At 39.8% G+C, this 22729-nt stretch overlaps 1 protein-coding gene across 1 annotated transcript; it reads left to right on the top strand.

The window, feature by feature from the left end:
- Window positions 1–6383: 6383 nt before the first annotated feature.
- Window positions 6384–22203, top strand: LOC139734786 (probable G-protein coupled receptor 19). The gene is made up of 2 exons (XM_071645578.1): window positions 6384–6507; window positions 20928–22203. Exon 2 carries the CDS (start codon window positions 20944–20946, stop codon window positions 22201–22203), a length of 1260 nt encoding a protein of 419 aa, XP_071501679.1. The 5' UTR covers window positions 6384–6507; window positions 20928–20943.
- Window positions 22204–22729: the final 526 nt, after the last annotated feature.

Genomic DNA, 22729 nt, shown 5'->3' with positions numbered 1-22729 from the left:
TCGAATTGGACATTTGCTTGAGACCTAGATGAATGCTTGTACATGCGGGAAATCCATGCCAAAAGTTGTGCTAGGGAGAACATTTTGGAATAATCTGTGGCAAAGGTGTCTTTCATTTCTCTTTCTGTATAATTCCCTTTGTGTACATATCAGTTTACTTTATTATGTATTCCCCACCTCAGTAATCGTGTAGGATTAGATGTGTAGAGCAAACTCTTCAATAATGCACTGTATAGTGTACATGAGATACCATAAAAAAGAGAATTGCTTAACCATGAAATCTACAAAAATGTATTTAATTTGAACATGTGTTCTTCAGAATGCTGCTTTTCCTGAAAACGTAATGGAGGAACTTTTCGGCACTAAGGCTTGTTTTGTTTTCTTCACGATTCACTGGAATATAAATCTTGTATCCCCGATTAAGTGCCTGGGTTTATGGATGAATTGATTTCTTTCACAAAATCTGGAGCTCAATCTTTATGGAGCGACATTAAGTAAATTTGGAGACAAGTTGATTGTATCCACACGCCGCATGATCGTAGACCTATTCTTGTCGAGTACCTCAGTCTTCCATGATTAGGGCGTTTAGAATTTCTTTCGTAGTCGACATTCTGTAGTTAGCATTCCAATGCAGTCAATTACAATCTGATTTGTATGTTTTTAATCGTAGCTTTGTTTTGGGGGTTGTGAGATGTGTATCATTGTTTTAAAACATGTGTGCTATTCTTTGGCGTAGACCTTGTACGTTGTAGGTACTGGTGACGCTGTTATAGTTTAAACTATGTTTGCAATGGTAGTACAAAAACGAGAAAGTTTTGAAGAAGAATCTGAACCACAAGTGAAAGGCTTATGACAGATTGCATTAAACATTTTTTTTTTCATGTTCGTGTAAATTCTGAAGATTCGTTTTAAGGACCTCTAGAATTTATTTGAGTATGATGCTTCACTTTGGCGAACTGTTTCTTCTATATTGTTCGATTGCAAATATATTGTATTTGTCATAATTTGACCGCCTCTAAAACTATCTCTTACTCCTGTTTTACACCTAATTTCTCTTAGCGTATGCAGTTTTTTGTTGCATATGAACAGATTTTTTTTTCTAATGTTATACAGAACTATTTGTATATGTGCCCAGATACGTCCAAATGATGAAAGGAAATACAAATAAAAGTGGCATTGATGCATGTCAAAAAATCAACCAAAGCTGTTTTCTTTTACTTTTTTTCGATATGTGCTTGTCATATTCCAAAGCGGTTACACTTTATGGGCTATTTTAGTCTATAGATTCGGGGCTCTTTCATTTATATCTTTGTTGAAACTGCTAAACCTGTACGCGTCATGTCGAATGATGGCGCGATCAAGAGAACCGGAGGGAAAAAAAAGAACCTAAATTGTTCTCAGCTAATGCCCTTAATTCTTCCCAGAATGGAATAGGGAGCGTTCGCGGGAATAACAAGCACGTAAACTTTTGACCTATGTCATCAGCTATTCAGCAGCTCAAAGAAAGATGTAGAAAGAGTCTAGAATCCTAGAATCTTGACAATATCACACATTTTCATTGTATTATCATCAATATTCCGAAATGTCTTTTCCCCTTGAGCTTAGGAATGATGCGTGCCCTCTTTTAACATACCAGGCGCCATAGTAAAGGACTCGAAATGAATATGGCGAGGATGTCTGTTTTCACCTGACAATATTTTACAAAGACGTGTTTTTCAATAACTTTCCTGTACATTAGCCTCCAAATAGTTATCTCTCCCGTCGTTATGAAAGATGAACTCTTCACACCATGATATAATCATTGATTCTTGTGGCTCGAAGCACTTTTCGAACACCACCTTATCGGATATGAATGCACACGAACTCCACATGTCTCCTTTAAAGGGATGGTATAGTTTTGATCAAGATGAGTGATTCAGATTTTAGCTTTCTTCGAGATGATTAGAGACCACTTTTGTAAAATATGATATAGCTCGACAATTCTAAGAGGCATTCAAAGTCAATTTGATGAAACTCGGTTTTGAAATGGCCGAGATATACAAAAACAAGTTAAAACAAAGCGATCTTAATAAAAGGTAGATCCCACCTTTAAGATCGCTTTGTCTTTCGATAACTCCGCCATTCCAAAACAGATTTTCATCAAATAAACTTTGAATTCCTCCTTTAATTGTTAGCTTTTTCATATTTCATAAGAATGATCTCGCAAAAAGGTTGGAAACCTGCAGAAGCCCCGTCAAAACCAAAACTATCGTCCCTTAAAGACATAAACGATGACGCGACCGAGGATGAACCAAAGTACGCCTCGCTAGAAACAACTAGAAGCTGCAGTCTACCCTCACACACATCTGTTTTTAATGATTTTTTTTTTGTTTAATTCGAATTTCATTCAATGCCACAGAAATATTCAAAAAGATAAAACAACATCATACAAAGGCAAACTACATTACACACCACCATTGTGAGACAAAGGTGTGTCAAATCTTACATGATTTAATCAATGAAAACGAAATCAGTGTTGACGAGAGTTGATATCAACTGTAGACGACGCAGGACATAAAATTTTGCAATAACAAGCATGCAGGGACGACGTAACCGGGAGGGGGGGGGGGGGGGGGGGTCGGGTCCCCACTCTTTTGCATGATACACAGGAATACATAGGGTCTAACAATTTTGGGCCCTCACATTTTTAATCGCGGAAGTGGCACCAGAAAAAAAAAAATGGGTAACCTTTATTTTGCTTGTTAGTCGATGTCGATTGGAAGCCGATGAAGTTGTACCCGAGGGTTTGTTTTTCTTCTTTTTTTGTTGACAGTTGATGAAAGAAATCTGGTAGAAGAAAATTCTACTGATTTTTTTTTTTCTTTCTTTTTCTTTTTTGGTAGCCGATAAAACTCGGAAGTGGCATCAGAAATATAAAATGGGCCCTACTTTTGTTTAAAAACGTGGCGCCGGCCTTGACGGGTCAGTGTATGTGTGTGTGTGTGTGTGCGTGTATGTGTGTGTGTGTGTGTGTGTGTGTGTGTGTGTGTGTGTGTGTGTGTGTGTGTGTGTGTGTGTGTGTGTGTGTGTGTGTGTGTGTGTGTGTGTGTGTGTGTGTGTGTGTGTGTGTGTGTGTGTGTGTGTGTGTGTGTGTGTGTGTGTGTGTGTGTGTGTGTGTGTGTGTGTGTGTGTGTGTGTGTATGTGTAAGGGATGAGTTTATTTCAAAGTGTGTGCGTTCGCGTGTATGTGTATGCCGTTTTATCCGATTCCACACACACTTGTTCCTATCCACGAAGGAGTAGTGATGGGGAACATAAGGGGAAAATACCACGTATGATTACGAGTAATCACACTGTACATGTAGCCAAGAATATCAGGAAAATTAAGGCAAAGAAAGGAGATAAGAGAAATGGAGTGAGCAAAATTAAGATTTGTCACTACCAAGTCACACTTAGGCTCTTGCAAAATAACGTACACACAATACCAAATATGGATTCCGATGATAAAGCATTTAATTAGGATAAATTCCTCCCCCTCGACCCCCCCCCCCCCGAAAAAAAAATGAATAAAGATACTTGAGACTGGATTACTAGGATCTTTATTGATTTGACTCGACAAGCTTCTACCAGGGAGGAGGCTCTTTGTTCTTCTGTCCGGGTGCTTGAAACAACTTGGGGGAAAATATATGACCACAGTATCACTGCTGCATTTATTGTAATTGCTATCATTGACATAAAGTTGTTATCAGCATTATTATTTTTTGATCCGAGGTTTTTATCTTTGATTTTATTATCATCGTCACTGTTGGGGATACAGTCGTCGTCCGTGTCATCGTCGTCCGTGTCCTAGTCGTCATTGTTATCGTCATCGTCATCATCCTTGTCACTGCCTTCATTTACTTCTATCGCAAATTCACCATTTCATCGATTCCTATAGCAGCCATTTAAAATGCATAATTATGATACAGACCTTTTTTTCTTTTTTTGTCAGAGCAGACCAGTGACAGGCATGCTCTTCATATCATTGCGCCGATAAAAATGGCCACGGCCACGTTCTTCTCTTTTAAAATGGAAAAAAAAAGGGGGAGAGGGGAAATAAGACAGTCTCATCCCAACGTCGGGGATTCAAGCGAAGCTGCAGACGGTACTAGTGATCAACCCGGCGAAAAGCGGTTGTCATTGGCAACAATGTGTCAACCCAATTTGGGGCCTTCAGGAGCGAGTGCGCGTGCGGTACGTGAAGGAAGAGAATCAGTGTTGTACTTTGCACCGTACAGGGTGTGTCAAAATAAGACGTATATCTCATCTCCTGTAGAAAGGCTGGATCCATAATTATTCATTGGTGACACTGACTGCCCATCTTAGAGGCTTAGGTAAGACTGCCAATTCAATTCAATTCAGTTCAATTCAATTCACGTTATGCTTACACGAAACAAGAATTTCTCACAAAAAACAATAATACATGATGAAATCAAAATAATTTTGTCTTTACATTTCGATAAACGAGCCAAGTAAGCAATTAGAATAAAAGCCACCGTGTGAGAAAGTTCCTTTTACCACCATGTTCAAATAAAATGAAAATGAATCAATATATTATTGTGTATGGAAAAGAGAAATTCACAAGAAAAGTACAAAGTAAATCTTGCTAATTTGTGATTTACTCTAGAAGATAAGAAAAAGCAGCTCAACATCAGTCAAGATTCCATGTATGGAAATCTTGTATTATGATGTCTGACGAAACGGACAGCGAAAAAAAAAGAGACTATAACAAGGACAAGAACGAAAGCAAGATTGAACTGGCAAGAAAAACAAGCCAAGCACACAGCGCACTTGAGCGCGCTGTCTACCCAGTAAATGATTGCTTAGATACCTCGCAATAATTGCAAAGAGCATTCATTTTAAATCTTTATTTAGTTCCAGGATATATCGGAGAAGGCAAAGGGAACATAATATGGCACTCGAGAGGATATTGAGATGCGTCCCTGGTAAGACTTTGCATGAATAGTTGGGAGAGAAGATAAACCGAAGCATTATATAAGGAGCGAGGTGAGGAGGAGTATGAGGTGTGGGGGAGGAGGATGAGGAGGAGGGGATGGGGAGAAGTGGAAGGGGAGAAGGAGGAGGAGGTTGAGAAGAGAGGAGAAGATAGAGGAGAACAAAAGGGAAATAAGGAGGAGGAGGACGAGGGTGAGGGCGAGTATAGGAGGAGGAGGACAACTATAGGAGAAAAAGTAGGAGAGGGAGGAGGAGAAGGAGGAGATGAAGAGGAAGGGGAGGAGAGGAGGAGAAGGAGAAGGATGAGGAGGAGGAGGAGGAACGAGAGGATGAAGAGGAAGAGGAGGAGAGGAGGAGACGCAGGAAAAAGAAGGAGAAATATTTCATTTCTTGTAAGAATATCCAATGAATATCGAGCGATCTATGTAAAGCCCATCGAAATACGCGCGCTCCTTTAGCAATATAGGCAACTTTCGTATTGTGAAACGGTAATGTACGCAAGATTACAATTATTGTATTCTATTATCACAGGAATCAAATGCTTGCTATATAAGATTTGGAGCACCCAGTATAATCCAACGCATATCAGCTGATAAGCGTTATCATTTTTTAATGGTTGTAAGTAGATATCTTGTAAAAAAAAAATAACGTAAATCAATATCTTGATCAAAACACGTTTTATGTATGTGATACTGTTCACCAGATGAACGCATAGTTATTCAAAGTGGCATCAATAAAGAAAATTTTTTGTTATACAACTGTAGGGCATTACATAAGTGATTGCAAGGGGTTGAAAAGGGCATATAAAAATTATAATAGACAGAGAAAAAGAACGTCTGCCAAAAGGAGCCAAAGGGGAAAAAAAACCTAGAGACCAACAGATACGGGCAAAAAAATGGAATTGAGAAGACTGAGAGAGGGAGAGAGGTAGGGAAGGAGAGATTCTTTAAGCAATAAGTCTTCTCCTAAATCTCGGAGGAGGCCGCCGGTATAGATTGCGTTCGACTGAACAGCTCGTGTCGATTCAAACTGAGTTGTATTGACACAAATAACACAGAGAGACTCCGGAGCCCAGATGATAACCAGCATCCTTGTGTACTCAGATTGTGCACAGCGCCTAAAGGATTCCTCGGGCAGCTAAATCCCTCCACACGCGTTCCTCCGTTTGCTACGAGTAACGCAGCTTCTCCGCTAGAATCCACTGTTTGGGTCACGTAGATTCAATGCAAACGAATTATCGTTGCAGAGACCACGACAAGAATAGTGATGCGATGTCGAGAGAGGAAGAGAGAGGGGGAGAAAATCAGCGGGAAATGAGATTCGCACGGTATCTCACTTTCTACACTCTGCGCGCAACGTCGTACGTTGTGATAACTCCCCTGTATACGATGTGAGTCTGTATCTAAACACCTCAAACTGAAGTCTAAATGGGATCGCAGAGCGCGTTGAAAATTGACGGCTATGAAGAATCTTGGATTGAATCGGATAATCACATCTGGATACAGAGACAGAAATAGCTTAAGACAGACAGACGTAAGTATGGTAAACATTTGTGTCGTAAATCTGTATAGAAAGGAGCTAAAACAGTGTTCAAGTTGAATTTCACATTCTAGTATCTTAGACGAGATGTACACCAACTTGTACATAACGCATGCTTGCTTCGATCGAGTGTCGGAGATGTCAAAAAATAATGTCCATGTCCGTGTTGACAAAAGAGAGCTGAAAATGGTTAGCTTAAAGGTGGGCAGGCCACAAGATTGTGTTGAATTTTCAGGAGCACACGGTAAGTTGGTACTTCTCCGCTACCCGACCATTTTTATGGTCATCATCGTACGTGAGAAAAATTGTGAATACACAGCGCAGTGCTCAACGTATACGATGCGATGAAGGCATCACAACTGGAATTTATAAACACAGCTTCATACCGTCAGGTTACGTACGGTCAAAATACATGCATGAAGATTTCGCATATGGTAGAACTCGGGCATGCATTGTACTGTTGCGGGATATATTATGACCTATACTAGTGTCCAATGAACGCTCATGCGAATGGAATATCTAACACTTATTTGATGTCGCCGTCAATATTGGCAGTGTGCAGGATTTTAAAGAGGTATGCAGCCACTTTTTTATGTAATATATAACAACCACTTATGTGATATAACTGCAGAAAGATCATGCAGTAAAGCCATTGTGCCTGAGTACAGCTCTACTGTATGTACGAGCATGTTTACTTGCCTGTGGTGTATAGGTGTGCAGGTTATAATGGTGTGTACCTTAATGACGATGAATCCGACAGCAAAGCGTTGCCATGGTAACGGTTGTCGAGATTCAACGCTTGTTGACATTCGATTTGGCTGATGGATGCGTTAAAGGGACAGATGGGTGTGTGCTCTATAAAATTGACTGCGACGGTTTCGTCTTCATACTTTCACTATTGGGGTAAATTTGACTTTATAATATTTGAAGAGTTTTATAACAAAATGAGCTAAGCGCCATTTTTAAACATTTCAAAGTAAATCCATCATCGGATAAAGCAAAATTAAACCTTTCCGGTAATACCTCACTTGTGACATGATAAGGACTATTGTAGAAGTTATGATGTAAGATATCATGTGTTTTTTATTATTTTATTTGTTTTTTAGCAGCTTTAATCATAAATATCTCATACGTAACAAGAATGGAGTTAGCTCGTTTTACGGTACAACTCTTTATTTGTTCATTATAAACTCTGTAGTGAAAATGTGATAATGATGTAGGCCACTATACTGGAATTTTTGTTCATCCATTATTAGGACATCAGCAACAGCTCAAATCACTGAGGTTTGTGATGCAAAAAGTAAATTCCAGACAAAATGGTACAAACAATATCCGTGCGAAGGGTTTCCGTGGATTTAGGCTGATGTGACAAAAAGGAATTCCATCGTCAAAAGAAATGACATACCACTGATACCACGAACATAACAGTAATATACGGGCAATTTCTCGATCTACACTGTCACGCCTTAGAGTATAAAATAGCTCCTCAAAACGAACAAAATGTAAGACTATTGAGAACAAACTTTTATCATGTATCTATACCTATCATCATGAGCAACTTTGAAAAGGAAAGAATTGATATATACTGGGATGATTAATCACCAATACATGTTGCATACAAATTGGCATGTCCCGTCATAGCGTCATATCATGACACCATGACGCAATTAGAGGACATGACATTTCATTTTGCGCTTTTTACTAGTCATAATGCTCTGTGAAATTGATAAGCATCTTGAAAAGTGGTTATGTGATTGAATGTTCTTAGAGACTTAAAGGACAAGTTCACCTTCACAGACATGTGAATTGAGTGAACGTAGCAATATTAGTAGAGCACATGTCAGTGAGAGTTTGAGGGAAATCGGACAATCCGTTCAAAAGTTATGAATTTTTCAAGTTTCTGCTCAGTCAGGCTGGATGAGAAGACCACACAACAGCTTGTGATGTCATGTATGTACAATGATATAAGGAAAGTATAAAGAAAATTCAACATAAACATATTCATTTTCAGTTTTCTCGCATGATAAACAAAGCACTTGACTTGCCTCTTTCAGAAGGCAGGAGTAATAATATTAACCTTACCATATATCAGTAGCGAGCCGAACGAATGTGTACTTTTTATTAACAAAATAAAATTTTGTGAAATTCTCTTTATATTTTCCTTATATTGTTGTACGCATGTGACATCATACACTGTAGTAGTCTTCTAATCCAGCAGTTACTGCACAGATAATTCGAAAATTCATAACTTTTGATCCGATTGTCCGATTTTCCCCAAACTTTCACTTTAATCCATGTATCCACATGTATATGAAAGCGAACTTGTCCTTTAATGATGATAACCAAGTTTCGATCATGAAAGGAATCGATTGACAGATCAACTATGACATCGATTATGAACAACTGCACCTCGGAAACACCGTGACTGTGACACTTTGACTTCTGAAAAGCATGTTTACACCTGAGTTAAATCCAGTTGTCACATCGGCATTCACAACGTGCAAAAATGATCTTTGGATATAGGAATATTCATGTAGTACGTCAGTTTTTCGTGTAGATTGTTATTCAATGTTATGTAGAAACTTTCCACAAAAAAAAATGATAACACTTTCACGATCAAGCTTGGTATTGTTTAACCTCAGTAAAGATCCCTTTTGATTTTGGAAGAATTCCATCCAGTGTGATTTCTTATTGTTTTACCATTGATTAAAAAAAAAACCACCAAAAACAAAATAGAAAAAGATATGAATATAAATTCAGCAAAGAAAACTGAAAACAAAAATCATGACAACAACTAGGAAGCGGTGTTTATTGAAAAAGAGCTCAGTAAACACAACTTTGTAATTTATACCAACATGTGACAGTTCAAAAGTACAGCTGTACCGCAAACGTGACGTCATGGTCACGTGTCAAAGGCGAACAGATTTATATCTATAGATATAAATCAAGCAAACGTAGATGTATCTTCTCATTTGTTTTATGTGGATGCTCCTTAATTCCTATTCCTTATGAAATATACAATGATAGGCCTTATATGTTTATGCATCCCTATATTGCCAATATTTGTTATTTGTAAAGCATGAATTGAGGTAAACGCTTTTGGAGACAGTTCTTATGAAGATAGATATACTGCAGACAATGGTGTAAGGCACTCTAATAGTGCTACCGAGATTTCAGAAAGCCATGGATATAACTCACAGTAAGTGAGTTGGCCAAATTGCATCTTAACGTTCATTGCTCATTGCTCCGATTGACGTCAATGAAGAAACGGCGTACGCTAAAAATCGTCTCGCGCTTAAATGATTCTCATCACTTCTTCTTATCATTTTTTGGCAACAAAATATCACCGTGGCATTGGTCATCCATCCTGCTGTAATTGTCAATGCTACCTGAGATACCTTAACCCACTCATTGTCATTGGCAGCCGCCATCCACGCCGTGCGAGCGGAGGTCAGCGGTACTCGTGTATATAAAATTATTTTCCTACATGGGCCTTGTTTCATAAAGCTGTTCGTAAAGCTACGCATGACTTTACGAACAACATACATGTAAATTTCCAATGTGTGTGCCCATTTCTTTTCCTTACGTTTTAACAAAGAACTACTGTATGTCAATATTATTCATCTACATTGGGGCAAAAATACACTTTCAACTAAAACGTGTCTTAACATGTACACTCTGAAAAAAAAGATCCGGGTCAAAACTGACCCGGAATTAGGTCCGTTGGGGTCACACACCCTTCCGGGTCAGAAATGACAAGGAATGGGGTCAGATATGACCCCATCCAGAGTCATGAATTGGTTCAGGGTGACCCCATTCCGGGTCTTCATGACCAAATTCCAAGTCATTTTTGACCCGGAACAGTATGTGACCCCAACGGACCCAGTTCCGGGTCAGTTCTGACCCGATTTTTTTTAGAGTGTAAGAATAATCATTATCATCTGCAAATTTCAACTTTAACTATTGAAATTAACAATGATTAGAAAACCCACTTGTCTTGCTATATCTAAGTTGTTCGTAAAGTCGTGCGTAACATTACAAACAGCTTTATGAAACAGGGCCCTGTGACAGTGAAAACTTATTATCTACACATTGACAGTCGTTGCATTGTTGGATATAATTGATGTTTTTGATGCATTTGCTTTCAGAATTGTTTACTGGGTTTTTTTTTCACTTTCTCGAAAGCTGAGAGCATCATTACCGACCCTGTCATCGTACTGATGGCAATGCAAATAGGGGAATCACCCGTATTAACTTCCGTTGTACCAATATTGTTCTCGAATAATATCCATCATATTATGCTGCTCTGCACAGTCTCAGATGAGGCGACGCGAACACGCTTTGTTCTGTAATTTGTCGCAGGGAAACCGTGTTTGTTTAGCTCGCAGTGTGCTTGTATGCATGGACTCAGCAATTATTACTACTGTAGTAGGTAGAAATTGCCCGTGGTACATTGTCTCCAATTTCAGTGCGTGAGTCCTTCATTATGAGACGCATCACCGAACAAATAATGTATGCAGAGTACTTCTATCCGTGGTAACAAATGAGTCAGCAAGATTTTCCGCTGGAACCGTGTGATATCAAGCGAAATGATAGCAGGTAAATAAACTGTAGCCAGCATATGCCACACCTGCCTGTATGTACCTTATATGGCTGTGTTTTTTGTTTGTTTGTTTGTTTGTTTGTTTGTTTGTTTGTTTGTTTGTTTTTTCTTCCTGTGTGTTTTATTTTGCTTTGTTTTGTTTCTAGGAAAGAGTGAGAAAAAAGCCTGACTAACATTTGTCCCTCCAATAGGACATAAAATGGAGATCCCGTGTATGAGAGAGTAACAACTCATGCACGTAAAAGATCCCGCTTCATTCATTCATCGTAAAGAGCAGGGTGTTTAACCCGGTGAAGTGGTCCCACCTCAAATCCAACTGGACCCCACGGAAGACCAGCTTAACGTAGCTGAATATGGGCTATCCAGCCATCTTCTCAAATGGAAAATGAACAAACAAATTTACGTGATTATGTTGTGTCCGTCCCTGTTTTCGTTCTTGTCCTTGTCATAGTCTTTGTCTGTCCGTCCATTTCGTCTGTCGTCATGATGTCAAGATGTTTATACATGGAATCCTTGGCTGATCTTGAGATTCCCTTATCTTCTAGAGTGATTTACAAAACTTACAGGCTATGCTTTTTTGTGCATTTCTCTCCCCCATACACAAAATATATGATTCTAGTTGCTTAGGCCCTACTTGACCATTTAAAATCGAAATAATTTTCGAGAAAAAAATACTATGACAATTATTATTAAAATACGTGCGATATGATTTTTTTTACTCATGTAAGCGTTATGTATACCTGGTAGTACATTATATGGAAATTAATTATTTGAAATGAATTTAACTGAATTGAATGATCTTCGCTTATCTTATAAGAACGGTAAAATTCGGGGAAACCTTCTTCCTCTTTTGATTATGCAAAGTTGTCGCGCCACTAAACTTTGAAAGTTAAAGGTTTTAGTTCCCCGAACAGGCCACCTGAGGAAAAAAAAAAAAGTCCACCAGATGCTTTCTCTGATAACAAGCTGCTGCCTAAACAAGCGAATAATCCATGTCTGACGTCTATAAGTGTGTGCACCATTGATTTTAAAATTCTAGTAAGATTTCCATCCAGACATTCTTGGTCGTGAGATATCAGTTAACATAATACCTTCAGACTTGTCGTATAGACCTGTATGCCAGTCCTCTCTGGCCCGAATTCACGAAGGTGGTACAATCTTGTCCATGGTTTAAACCATGCATGGACAAAGACCATGGGTTAAACAATGGACAAGGTTGTACCACCTTCGTGAATTCGGGCCTCTGTGTCTGACCTAACAATACAAACACAATGTACTATAACTATGGTCATTTGTAATTGAGATTGTGATTTGTGATTGTAGTAGGCCTTAAAATGATCATGATCTTCTTTCGACTTTGTCGAAGATGGCGCCCTCAGTGCTGGCACTTATCTGCCAGAGGACCTTTGATCTTACTACGTAATGACTTTATGATCACAAGCTGACTATTAATGCCGAAGAGTATTGCATCTGGGTACATGTAAGCCTACGTGGTCTGCAATTTTTTCGATTTGTAATCGGTGAGAATGACTTTATAACCGTAAGGGCTATAAATACACACTCGTCTTTCATTAAAACGAGTGACTTGAAATAGAGCCTCGTGCTGTTGGTAAGGCACGAATAATGATGCTACTCACTTCTTAGACAGAAGTCAAATATGGCGCATCCAATGTCACAGCATTGAACGAAAAAAACACATCAACACAGCGAACTTCATCCCACCGAGTACAAAGTCCACACATTCGTTTAATGAGTGCGCTATGTAATTATTCGTGTCTAATAGGTTTCCATGACAACGTTGGCATGGTGTGGACTCGAATTCAGAGCTTGTGTTATTAGGATTACAGGCGTTTTCACAAGGTTCCGTTTAATCTCATGTCTTATGTATTATGTAGTTCCTGTTGCTATTATGTTCCTGGGTTATCTAACACCTCTAGCGCTGGTTTGATTGTTTTTGTGTTCATTTATATTTTGTTTAGTGTTGTTTCCATCATAAAACGCTGCAGCGTATAGTTTGGCATGACACGTACACGGTGTAATGCGAGTCATTGACAAAGATGTTGTTTTGTTGTCTTTTTTTTGTGTGTTTTCGTGGCTTGAAGCATCATTCTGTTCGAGCTTAGTGTGTTTACTTAGGGTCAATACAGTAGATGGCACAGTTGAGTAGATATTTTGTCAGTGAATGAATATGGCCTTCAGAGTGCAATTGATATGGCCGAGAAGACATCGAATTTTTACTTGGATACATTAAGGAGGGTGAGGCCTGTATTGACTAACCACTCTCTCACTTTATCCTCAAACACTACAGAGAAAAGTTAGAAGAATTAGCCTCAAGATAAACGCTTCGATGCAATCAAGCCCGTTGATTATGGACTAGCCAAAGTCTTCAAACACAATTCTCCCTATCGCATATGATCGATTATAGTTGATATCAAGCGATATCACCTTGCGATACCGATATCTGATCGATCGCTCTTGGGACGTACACTTCCGGTTTTGCGGTTTACCCACGTCACGTCCTTCATCTATAGATATTTTCCATAATTTCGTTGTTTTGCATCATTGGCCCAGCATTCATGGGCCGCTTTGCAGAAGAATCCCATTCATCAAAAAATTACAGATTAAAAAACAACTCTATTATTCGACAGATTATACGAGCTGTGAATACTGTACTAGTACTTCGGCGTTCAATGTGCATAAAAGCGTACATTTACACATCGCGCGTTCATATCCGGAAGTTTATATCCCAAGAATTAAAGGTAAAAGAATTAGAGCACCACTCGCGTTCAGATTCGGAGAGCTATATGCGATAGGGAGAATTAGCCAATGCACCGCAGTAACGCATTCACACGGGCAAGCGGCCGAGGTGTTATAAGAGTTTCAAAAGATTATAAGACATTGAAGTTTGGAAAGGAGGTAGCTTAGGTAGCAAACTTTCGGTTCATTTTTGTTAGCAATTAAATGCATTGAATTTCCTGCCTTTCAAGGAATCACTGAGTTTGAGATTTTATTGCGTGACTGTTTGCTACGCTGTCATGGTAACTGGGATGAAGGATCACAGTGTCGTGTGTTTATGCCTACCAATTTTGATACATGTAACAGCCAATAAAATTCGAAACGACGACGTTCTGAGTTATTAATTTATTCAAAGAGAATTGATATTTTTTAACATTTGTGACATATTTTGTCAAACCTCTATAGGCCTACATTATATGTAGCCTCATATTGCCGTGTGTAAGCGCTTCGCATCATATACTGCACGCCATGCGATGAAAAAGGCTTGATCTTATTTCGATATTGCTTTTATTTATTTATTTATTTATTTATATGTTTTATTTTCACAGGGTGGCTCCGTCAGTGGGTTAAACACTGTTGTTCTTGGAGGCCCTGCATGAACACATACATACAAATAAACACAAAAATGTATGATATCATACAATACCAACAACAAAATCATATTTGCAGTATCAAATCTGTATATATCTTAATATACTGTATACTGATGTATATTAAACTCAAAATTTAACAAATATTATGCAACACATTACATCCTCATATCCTTAAATTTCCCCTACCTCAGAAAGAAAAGAAAAACAAACAGAAAAAAAAAAATGACAACAGAACTATACTTGGGCACAGTGGAGTGCCCTCCAAAATTGGGCTGAGAACGAATGTTTAGATGGAGCATGCCTTAAGTTTATTGGTAAACTGTTCCATTCGAGTGCGCCGGTGTATGAAAAAGACTGTTTCCCAGCATTCGTTCGAGCTCTAGTTACTATCAGCCCGTCAGAGACTGCTGATCTAGTCTGGTAGTTGTGTGTATTACAAACTTTCTGAAACAAGAGTGACAGGTACTCTGGAGCGTCCCCATTTAGTGCCCTATAAACCAGTTTGCACCTTTGAAGCTTCCACCTATCCTCTATCGTGGTCCAGTTTAGTTGACTTAGTACGTAGTCAGTAGATGTACGTGTGTCTACCCCTAAGACTATTCTGGCCATTCGTTTGTGTTGTCTCACAATAATATCTTTCGTAGTAGAGGGACATTTTGACCAGGCGATGCTGCAGTAGTCAAACAATGGGAGAACTAAAGAGTTTGCAAGAAGTTTTAGTGAATTCAGAGGTAGGGATTTTTTCAGACGACTCATCAGACTTAATCTGGAACTTATTTTCTTACTTGTATGATATACGTGTTCCTTCCAGTTAAGAGCCGGGTCTAAGTGTACCCCAAGATATTTGTAAGACTTTACTTGGGAGAGTGTGTGGCTCTCCAGCTTTATGTTGACAGGATTTGGGATAGCAGCTAGTTTTTGAGGCGTTCCGAAAATCATAAATTGTGTCTTACTAGGGTTAAGTGTGAGGCCATTTTCTTGTACCCAGTTGTTAACAAGATCTAAATCCTTATTTAGATGAAATTCAAGTTCATCGACATGCTTAGCACTGTATATTAAAACAGTATCGTCAGCGTACATTATGACCTTGCTCTTGAAAGTGACACTGGGTAAGTCGTTTACCATTATGGTGAACAGTAGGGGTCCGAGGATTGAGCCCTGCGGTACCCCTGACAGTATTGTACCCCAAGTTGACGCAGTATCCCCAACTGTTGTTTTTTGCTGGCGGTTTGAGAGATAATTTGTAAACCATATGAGTTCAACCCCTTTTATTCCATAGGATGTCATTTTCTGTAGGAGTATTTCATGGTTTACCGAATCAAATGCTTTTCGGAAGTCTAAAAACACCCCTCCAGTAAGTAAACGTTCATCCATGTTCTTATACAATAGATCAGTAAGAAAAGCTAAAACAGTGTCTGCACTATGATTTTTTCGAAAACCTGATTGTTCGGGTGCCAGCATTTCATGTGCCACAAGATACTCGGTCAACTGGAGGTGTACAGCTCTTTCAAAGACCTTCATTACAACAGAAATAACTAATATGGGTCTGTAGTTATTTGTATCGTCTGCGTTGCCCCCTTTGTGTATGGGGGTGACACAGGCTTTCTTCCATTCTTCAGGGATGAGCCCAGTACGCATTGAAACATTAAACAGGTGAGCTAGATGGCTGGAAATGATAGAGGCAGCTGCCTTCAGCAGTTTTGGATGTATCCCATCAGGACCGGTTGATTTAGACGTTTGCAAGTTTTGTAGTTCCTTTTGTACAAATGCAGTCAACGTTCACATAATATTATGCTGTCCACGCACCCCGAGAAATAACAGCGAGGATATAGTGCTGCTCTTAGCAGTATTCTGAGTGCAGTGACTGGCTTGGTGGATAATGTTATGCAGTGTTGCACACTTGCACTCGAAGATTTTAATTCATTCTTTTTGTAGCGCAAGAACATGAGTCTCATTCTTGTATGGGCTTACCAAATCTCTGGGCAATAAGAACGTGTCTCTTTGCCTAGATGTAAAGCTGGGTAATTGGTAACCCTCAGACAGTAATTAAGGTAGTTTTTATGATATTATTGTCGTTTTTTTCAAAAATCACTGATTATCAATAATACTCTTATTTTCATCAACTTTATCATCATTATCAGCATCATCATCATCTTCTTCACTATGTTCATTACAGCCGGAGCTGCATTGCTTTGTTTGTATACTCCGAATCAATATTTCACTGACATCGTCCGTAGATATGAACGAAGTGTATGCACAAGATATGATATCATTGTCAGGCACCACACGTATTTTATTAGGAGACTTGCTAATTCACGAGGGATTCAACACGTAGAAATATGCAGATCGGACCGTGATTGACCGTGTTTTGTTGGGAATGGAGCCCGAGGCACTAGAGATTATTATCACCAGTAGCTGTAACCCAACGTGTGCACATTTTGGCTCGTGTGCGCCATTATCGCCAAGACAATACAATAATGAATAATTAATGATTGCCTGAAGCGATTCTGTTCTTCCTCCGTTGCACATGATGTCCCATCGGTGTGTGTGTGTGTGTGTGTGTGTGTGTGTGTGTGTGTGTGTATGTGTGTGTGTGTGTGCTTCACGTTGCAAGTAGGGATACCAAGGTGGCGCCTGTGATAGCAAGCATACACACACGTATCATATACACACACGTACTCCGAATTTATTCACAAGGGTCATGCTACGTGATTGTCACGCTTCACGCACTGAAGGTATGCTTTGTTCTTGGCGAAATGGCGGACAAACATTCTAAGGACTGTGTGTAGCCTATTGTGTGTGTGTTGTGTGTACTACGCTTGTGACTTTGTAGGTTTACTTTGTACGAGTATAGGCCCTATGTTTAGCTCTGAGCTTCTGCCAGCCGGAAAATTTCTTTTCAGCGTTCCTCTGTCATTTTCCATTGTATTATAGAATACTAATATGTACGTGTCGGCACTCTTTTAGAATAATTATAATTCTGTACATTTGTAACGTGAACGGCGTTAAAATTAGATTTGGAAATACCAGCGTGTCATGTTTTGCACGTGACTATAGCAAATTGGAGCCTTTGTTGAAAAAAGGGGAAACCCGACTTTTTGTGCCCAGAGTGTAATATGCCATGGAACCGCAAACATTTACCTTCAGTTAATTACATATTTATGAATCAGGAATTCAAGAGGATGTTCCAAAAGGAGCTCTCTCGACTTTGAAATTTGGAGATTCCCTTTCGGATTTGGGTTTCCTTTAAGATTATGGTATGCCACTGATTTACATCAGGCTTTCAGTTCAGCGTCCATCTAAAAAATAATACTGAAAAAAAAATCCTCGGTCACTTATTTTATCATATCGTATTTTAACGGCTGTATATTAAAAAAAGCAGTCTCAAAAATTTCCATTTTCCTGAGGAAGTTATAACAACATTGAAGACACACACAGTATATCATAATTTTAAGTAGATCGTAACTTTTAAGAGGGTCGTACATTCATTGCGAAACACCCTTCAGGTAGGCTACGCTGTCATCATTTTGAAATGCCTACATATCAACACCTAGCTATTCATTTAGCTTCGCCTCTCATCGTTCCGCCCGTTGCGTAAACATTTTAGGGAAATTGGAGACGCCCCGCTAAGTGGCTAGCACAGTCGAGAACTGTAGTCCGCCCTCACCGGCCCGATCGCCCGCCATTGATGTAGCACCCTCTGACATTTTCCTCGGCGGAGAAGGGATGACATATTGAGAAAAACTCACGTTCGCTGATATTTGACTTTATGTCACACCTTTATGGAGGCGAAGTGATTGTACTCGTGCATTGCATTTTAAATGTCATTGCGTTTTGGCTTTATTCGCTGTTGGTCTCTTACTGTACTATACTTCTTCGACATCAAGAGGTTGTTTTTTTTAGTACATGTAACGGACAAAAGGGTTTGAACCATTTTTATACATAGGCTCATAACGACAAAACGGAGTAAATATTTCACTTCCATTATTTCTTTTTCTATAATTGTACGTCTTTTTTACAGCTTCTGCTTAACTGTTACAGCTACTATTACTATACCATCACCATCAAAAGTTCTTCTCTTATCTCTCCATAACATTAGATGTAATATTAATTATGTACCAACGCAAGAATAGCACTATGAGCATGAAACTCACATGAACTCTGACGCGCCTTCCACCAAGACTAATACACCTTTGTAGTATTGTTTTCCACATTCATGTATGTCGCTGCATGTGACCTTTGATACATTGTATAACATTGCATTGCCTACAAGCTGCAGCAACAACCAAGGGTAAGCTTCCGTCATACTATAAAGCTTGACTGCATAAACGTCCTTGCAGTTAGATTTGTTTCTCCTAATTTCATTTCACTGTATTGCCATGATAACTATGCGCTGAAATATCAACCATCCTCTCTCTTACCATCAGATTCTACCCGGGTATAATCCGATATTTCTGTCCCATGCATTCACTAGGCTAAATTCATACTCATGGCACAATTCCGCTATACAAAATCCAAAATAGCCAACCACATCTGGTCGCAATCTAGATTCATTTCACTTTCATTTCATTTGTTTTCATTTCCTACAACAATTACCATAGCAAAATCTTCCAGTGCCATAAAAAACACAACAATTAACCTGACCCTCTCCTGCGTCAACACAACCGCACACTCCCTCACTTTACTCATACTTCTTTCTTCGGCGTTAAAACGTCGTATAGAATGTAGAGAACAGGAAAAGCAGGGACAGCGAACGAGTAGCTCGTACGATGAGGAGATTTAAGTTGGGTCAAGGATAACGTGCTAAGTACACTGAATAAAATCGCCCTTTTTAGGTGTTTTCTTAAATCTCCTTCATGCTTTGATTCCCGAGCGAGTCCAAGAAGGCAGAAGAGAAATTTGTTAACCCCTTTTGAGCTAGGGAATTTGGACAATGGGTAGTGGGTATCCGCTTTTCTTTGCAAGTCGGCACACAACGGGTTAAATAGGCAGCGAGCCTGCGATGGAAATCTCTGAGCTGAAAGTTGATTTCGTCTGCATTGTGTTCTCCAGAAATTAAAGTTTACCCTTCACTATAGGTGCGAGGACGTGTGCTTACCTGTCTTTCGGTTTCTTGATGGTGCCGTGTTGGTATTATATTTTTTATAATTTATTTTATTTGTTCACATGTTCACGCTGGCAGGATTCTACAGATTTGCATATACGATACATGCTCCCATTACTCACATATCCACTGGAGATATATAGATTCAACATATTTCTTGACGTGCCAATGAAATTTAAACGAAAATAACGAATGCGTTCTATATAAAGTGAATAAATATTTAATCGGTCGAAATGAAAAAAGGGCAAGCTTTAGATTGTGCGACGATGATCGGGGTGGGGGAGCTGAAACAGGTGTTGTTTTTTTTAATTCTTGCTTGTTTGTTGTTGTTTTTTTGTTGGTTATGGTGGTGTTGCTTTCTACTCTCATCGCCCGAAATTAGGCCTACTACAGACTGTGCAATGTATTAAAGTGATTGCAATGAAACATGGATAAAAAATTCTGTGTTCTATTTGAACAAGGATGAGCAGCGCTAAGTTTCTTGCGGTCTTGGTCACCACTCTTATATAGGTTCAGGCAGGACATTCCAGTTTATCTATTTGCTCTAATGTGACATTCCCATATTATGAAAAGCTTATCCTGATGAAATGACACTAAATCTTATGGATATTCATGAACACTTTACTTTCATCTTTGATCGATTCAGATAAATTGTTTCGAATGGAATTATCCCTGCGTTGTCCAAAGCAGGTATATTTAATGCTTATAGCCTATAATAGTTCCTGATGTTTCCTTAGGGATCGCATGTATGCTCCCTATATTACAAAAAGGGGTATTTTTTGGCGCGACCAGAGCATTACTATTGGGGCATATTGGACACAGGGAATTTCTTTCAAAACGTGGCATTCTTTTTTTTCTCGTAAGACTCCCGAGAAATTAAAAAAGAGGTTATACCTCGAAAATCACATGGAAAAGATTATTCTTTATTCGGCATTACGTCACTTTGCAAGGTATAGATAGGCCTATAAATAACATTACATAATAAGGCATTGTAATAACAATTACGGTACCTGAGATGAGGTGGAGTGTCTGACGTGAGATAGGAGATTAGAACGAGAGCTCTCTTGAGATTTGGGGGTGCTTTGGGAAGTGCTTTGGATATAGGCCTAGGGGATCTTCACGAGTCAAGGCAGGAAAAGCCTACGAATATTCAGCCAAAGGGGCAGGGGTCTGAAATTTTGGATACACGCGTACCTCAATCAAACAAAGTTGGGGGCTAAAGAAGGCATCAGGGCAAAATGAGATCATTATGATATGGATGTCTTAATGACCCTTCGGATGTAAAGTTTAGTCTTATTTTCATATTCTATTATCACAGGTGAGGACACCGTAGAATGAGCAGTGTGCCAGCCACGGATGTCTTCGATTACACAACTGAAGTGACAACAGAATTCGAACAGACAAGTTGGTGGCCTGCCCAGAGGAATACTACAGGATGGATTGATACGAACGGTGGTGGATCACCAAAATTGGACCAGGAACAAGAAGGCGTTTCGGTAACCACCATGAGCTTCGGTACCGTCTTGGAGGCGTTCGCTGCCTCCCTGATGTGCCTAGTGTGCATATTCGGCAATATACTCGTCTTGATTGTGGTGCAGCGAAGCCGGAGGTTGCAGAGCACGACAAACTACTTCGTGATATCGCTCGCCGTTGTGGATCTTATCATGGCCATGTTCTGCATGCCCTTCCTTATCGGAGGGATCGTGGCCGGTGAATGGGTCTTCGGGTCGTTCCTCTGCATGTTCGTTCGATTCTTACAGTATATGAAACCGGGTGCATCAGTATTCGTCCTGGTAGCGATAAGTATCGATCGATTCTACACGATACTGTATCCCCTCAGCTTCAAAATAACGCGAGGGAAAGCAAAGAAAATGATAATCATCAGCTGGTCCTTTGGCATCTTGATATCCTGCCCAGCTTTTTACTTTTTCTCAACAGTGACTCTGTTAGGAAACCACCGGGAGGTTTGCCAGCCGTTCGTATCCTCCGAAGCAGCGGGCATCATGTTTGTCACAGCACTGTTGTTGGTGGAATACCTCTTGCCACTTTGTGTACTCGTGATAACGTATGCACGTGTGTTTCGTCACATTTGGACCGTTGGAGTGGGTGGACGCTCTCTGCATCGGACGATGAATAGCGTTCCGCGCGCGAAGGTCAAAACTGTCAAGATGCTCATGATAGTGAGCGGAGTGTTTTTCGTTTCATGGTTGCCATTTTTTGTCGCACAGGAGTGGTTTGTCTGTGCCATGAGTGATAGCTTAGCCCAATCAGATCTGCGCATTTATTCGGTAACTTTGTGGATATCCCTGGCCGCCTGCGCGTGGAACCCTTTCATCTACTCGTGCTACAACCCGAACTTCAGGCGCGGTTGCAAGGAAGTGCTGTGTATCTCCACGATGAAGTGTTACCGGAAGGACACGTACGCCATTACGAACGCATCAAAGCTAGCGCGGAAAAACCACGTGGGTGTCTTGCCAGACGTCCTCGATACTGGACGCTCCTTCACTACATACCGTGCGTTCGATCGGGACGCAAATGGAGACAAGAAAATGGCGTGGCCGTTACCCACAAATTCGTCCACAACCTATTTATAGCCCGAGCAGTAGTTTACATACTAATTTTCTTTCAATACGCGCTGCAATATTTTCGCTTCTAAAAAAATAGGATTCATGCTTTGACGCACAAAAGCGTGACCCCTTCATTAAGAATGCGGTTTGTACGGTTATCTAGGCTAAAAAGTAATAGTCAGACCGCAGCACCCGATAATTCGCTCGTATTTATTCAACTCGTATGCAAGCCCGCTCGAGGCTTGCATACGTAATGAGCTGCGGAAGGGGATTTTGTCCTTGGGCTTTTGGCAACAAAAATACAGGTAGTCCATCTCTTAATCTTTGTATCTATGTAAATAGATTGACAATTTGTTGCTTAATCCGGTCAGGAACCAGTGAAATATACATCGATGTCAGTGCTGGTCAGCTTGAAACCGTGCAGTCTCAAGAGTAAGCTCTCTCATTGGACAGCGCTTGCATTCAGCGCTTGCATTACGTCATTACGCTGCTACGGTTTCATGCCACGTGCGTGCATAGTGCATGCTTGCATACAGGCACGCGTGTAGTTCAA

The sequence above is a fragment of the Diadema antillarum genome, unplaced genomic scaffold (assembly GCF_040938485.1).
Source record: "Diadema antillarum isolate AM-2024a unplaced genomic scaffold, OU_Dant_1.0 seq00000547_RagTag, whole genome shotgun sequence".
Lineage (NCBI taxonomy): Eukaryota > Metazoa > Echinodermata > Echinoidea > Diadematoida > Diadematidae > Diadema > Diadema antillarum.
This window is presented reverse-complemented; position numbering and strand designations above follow the sequence as displayed.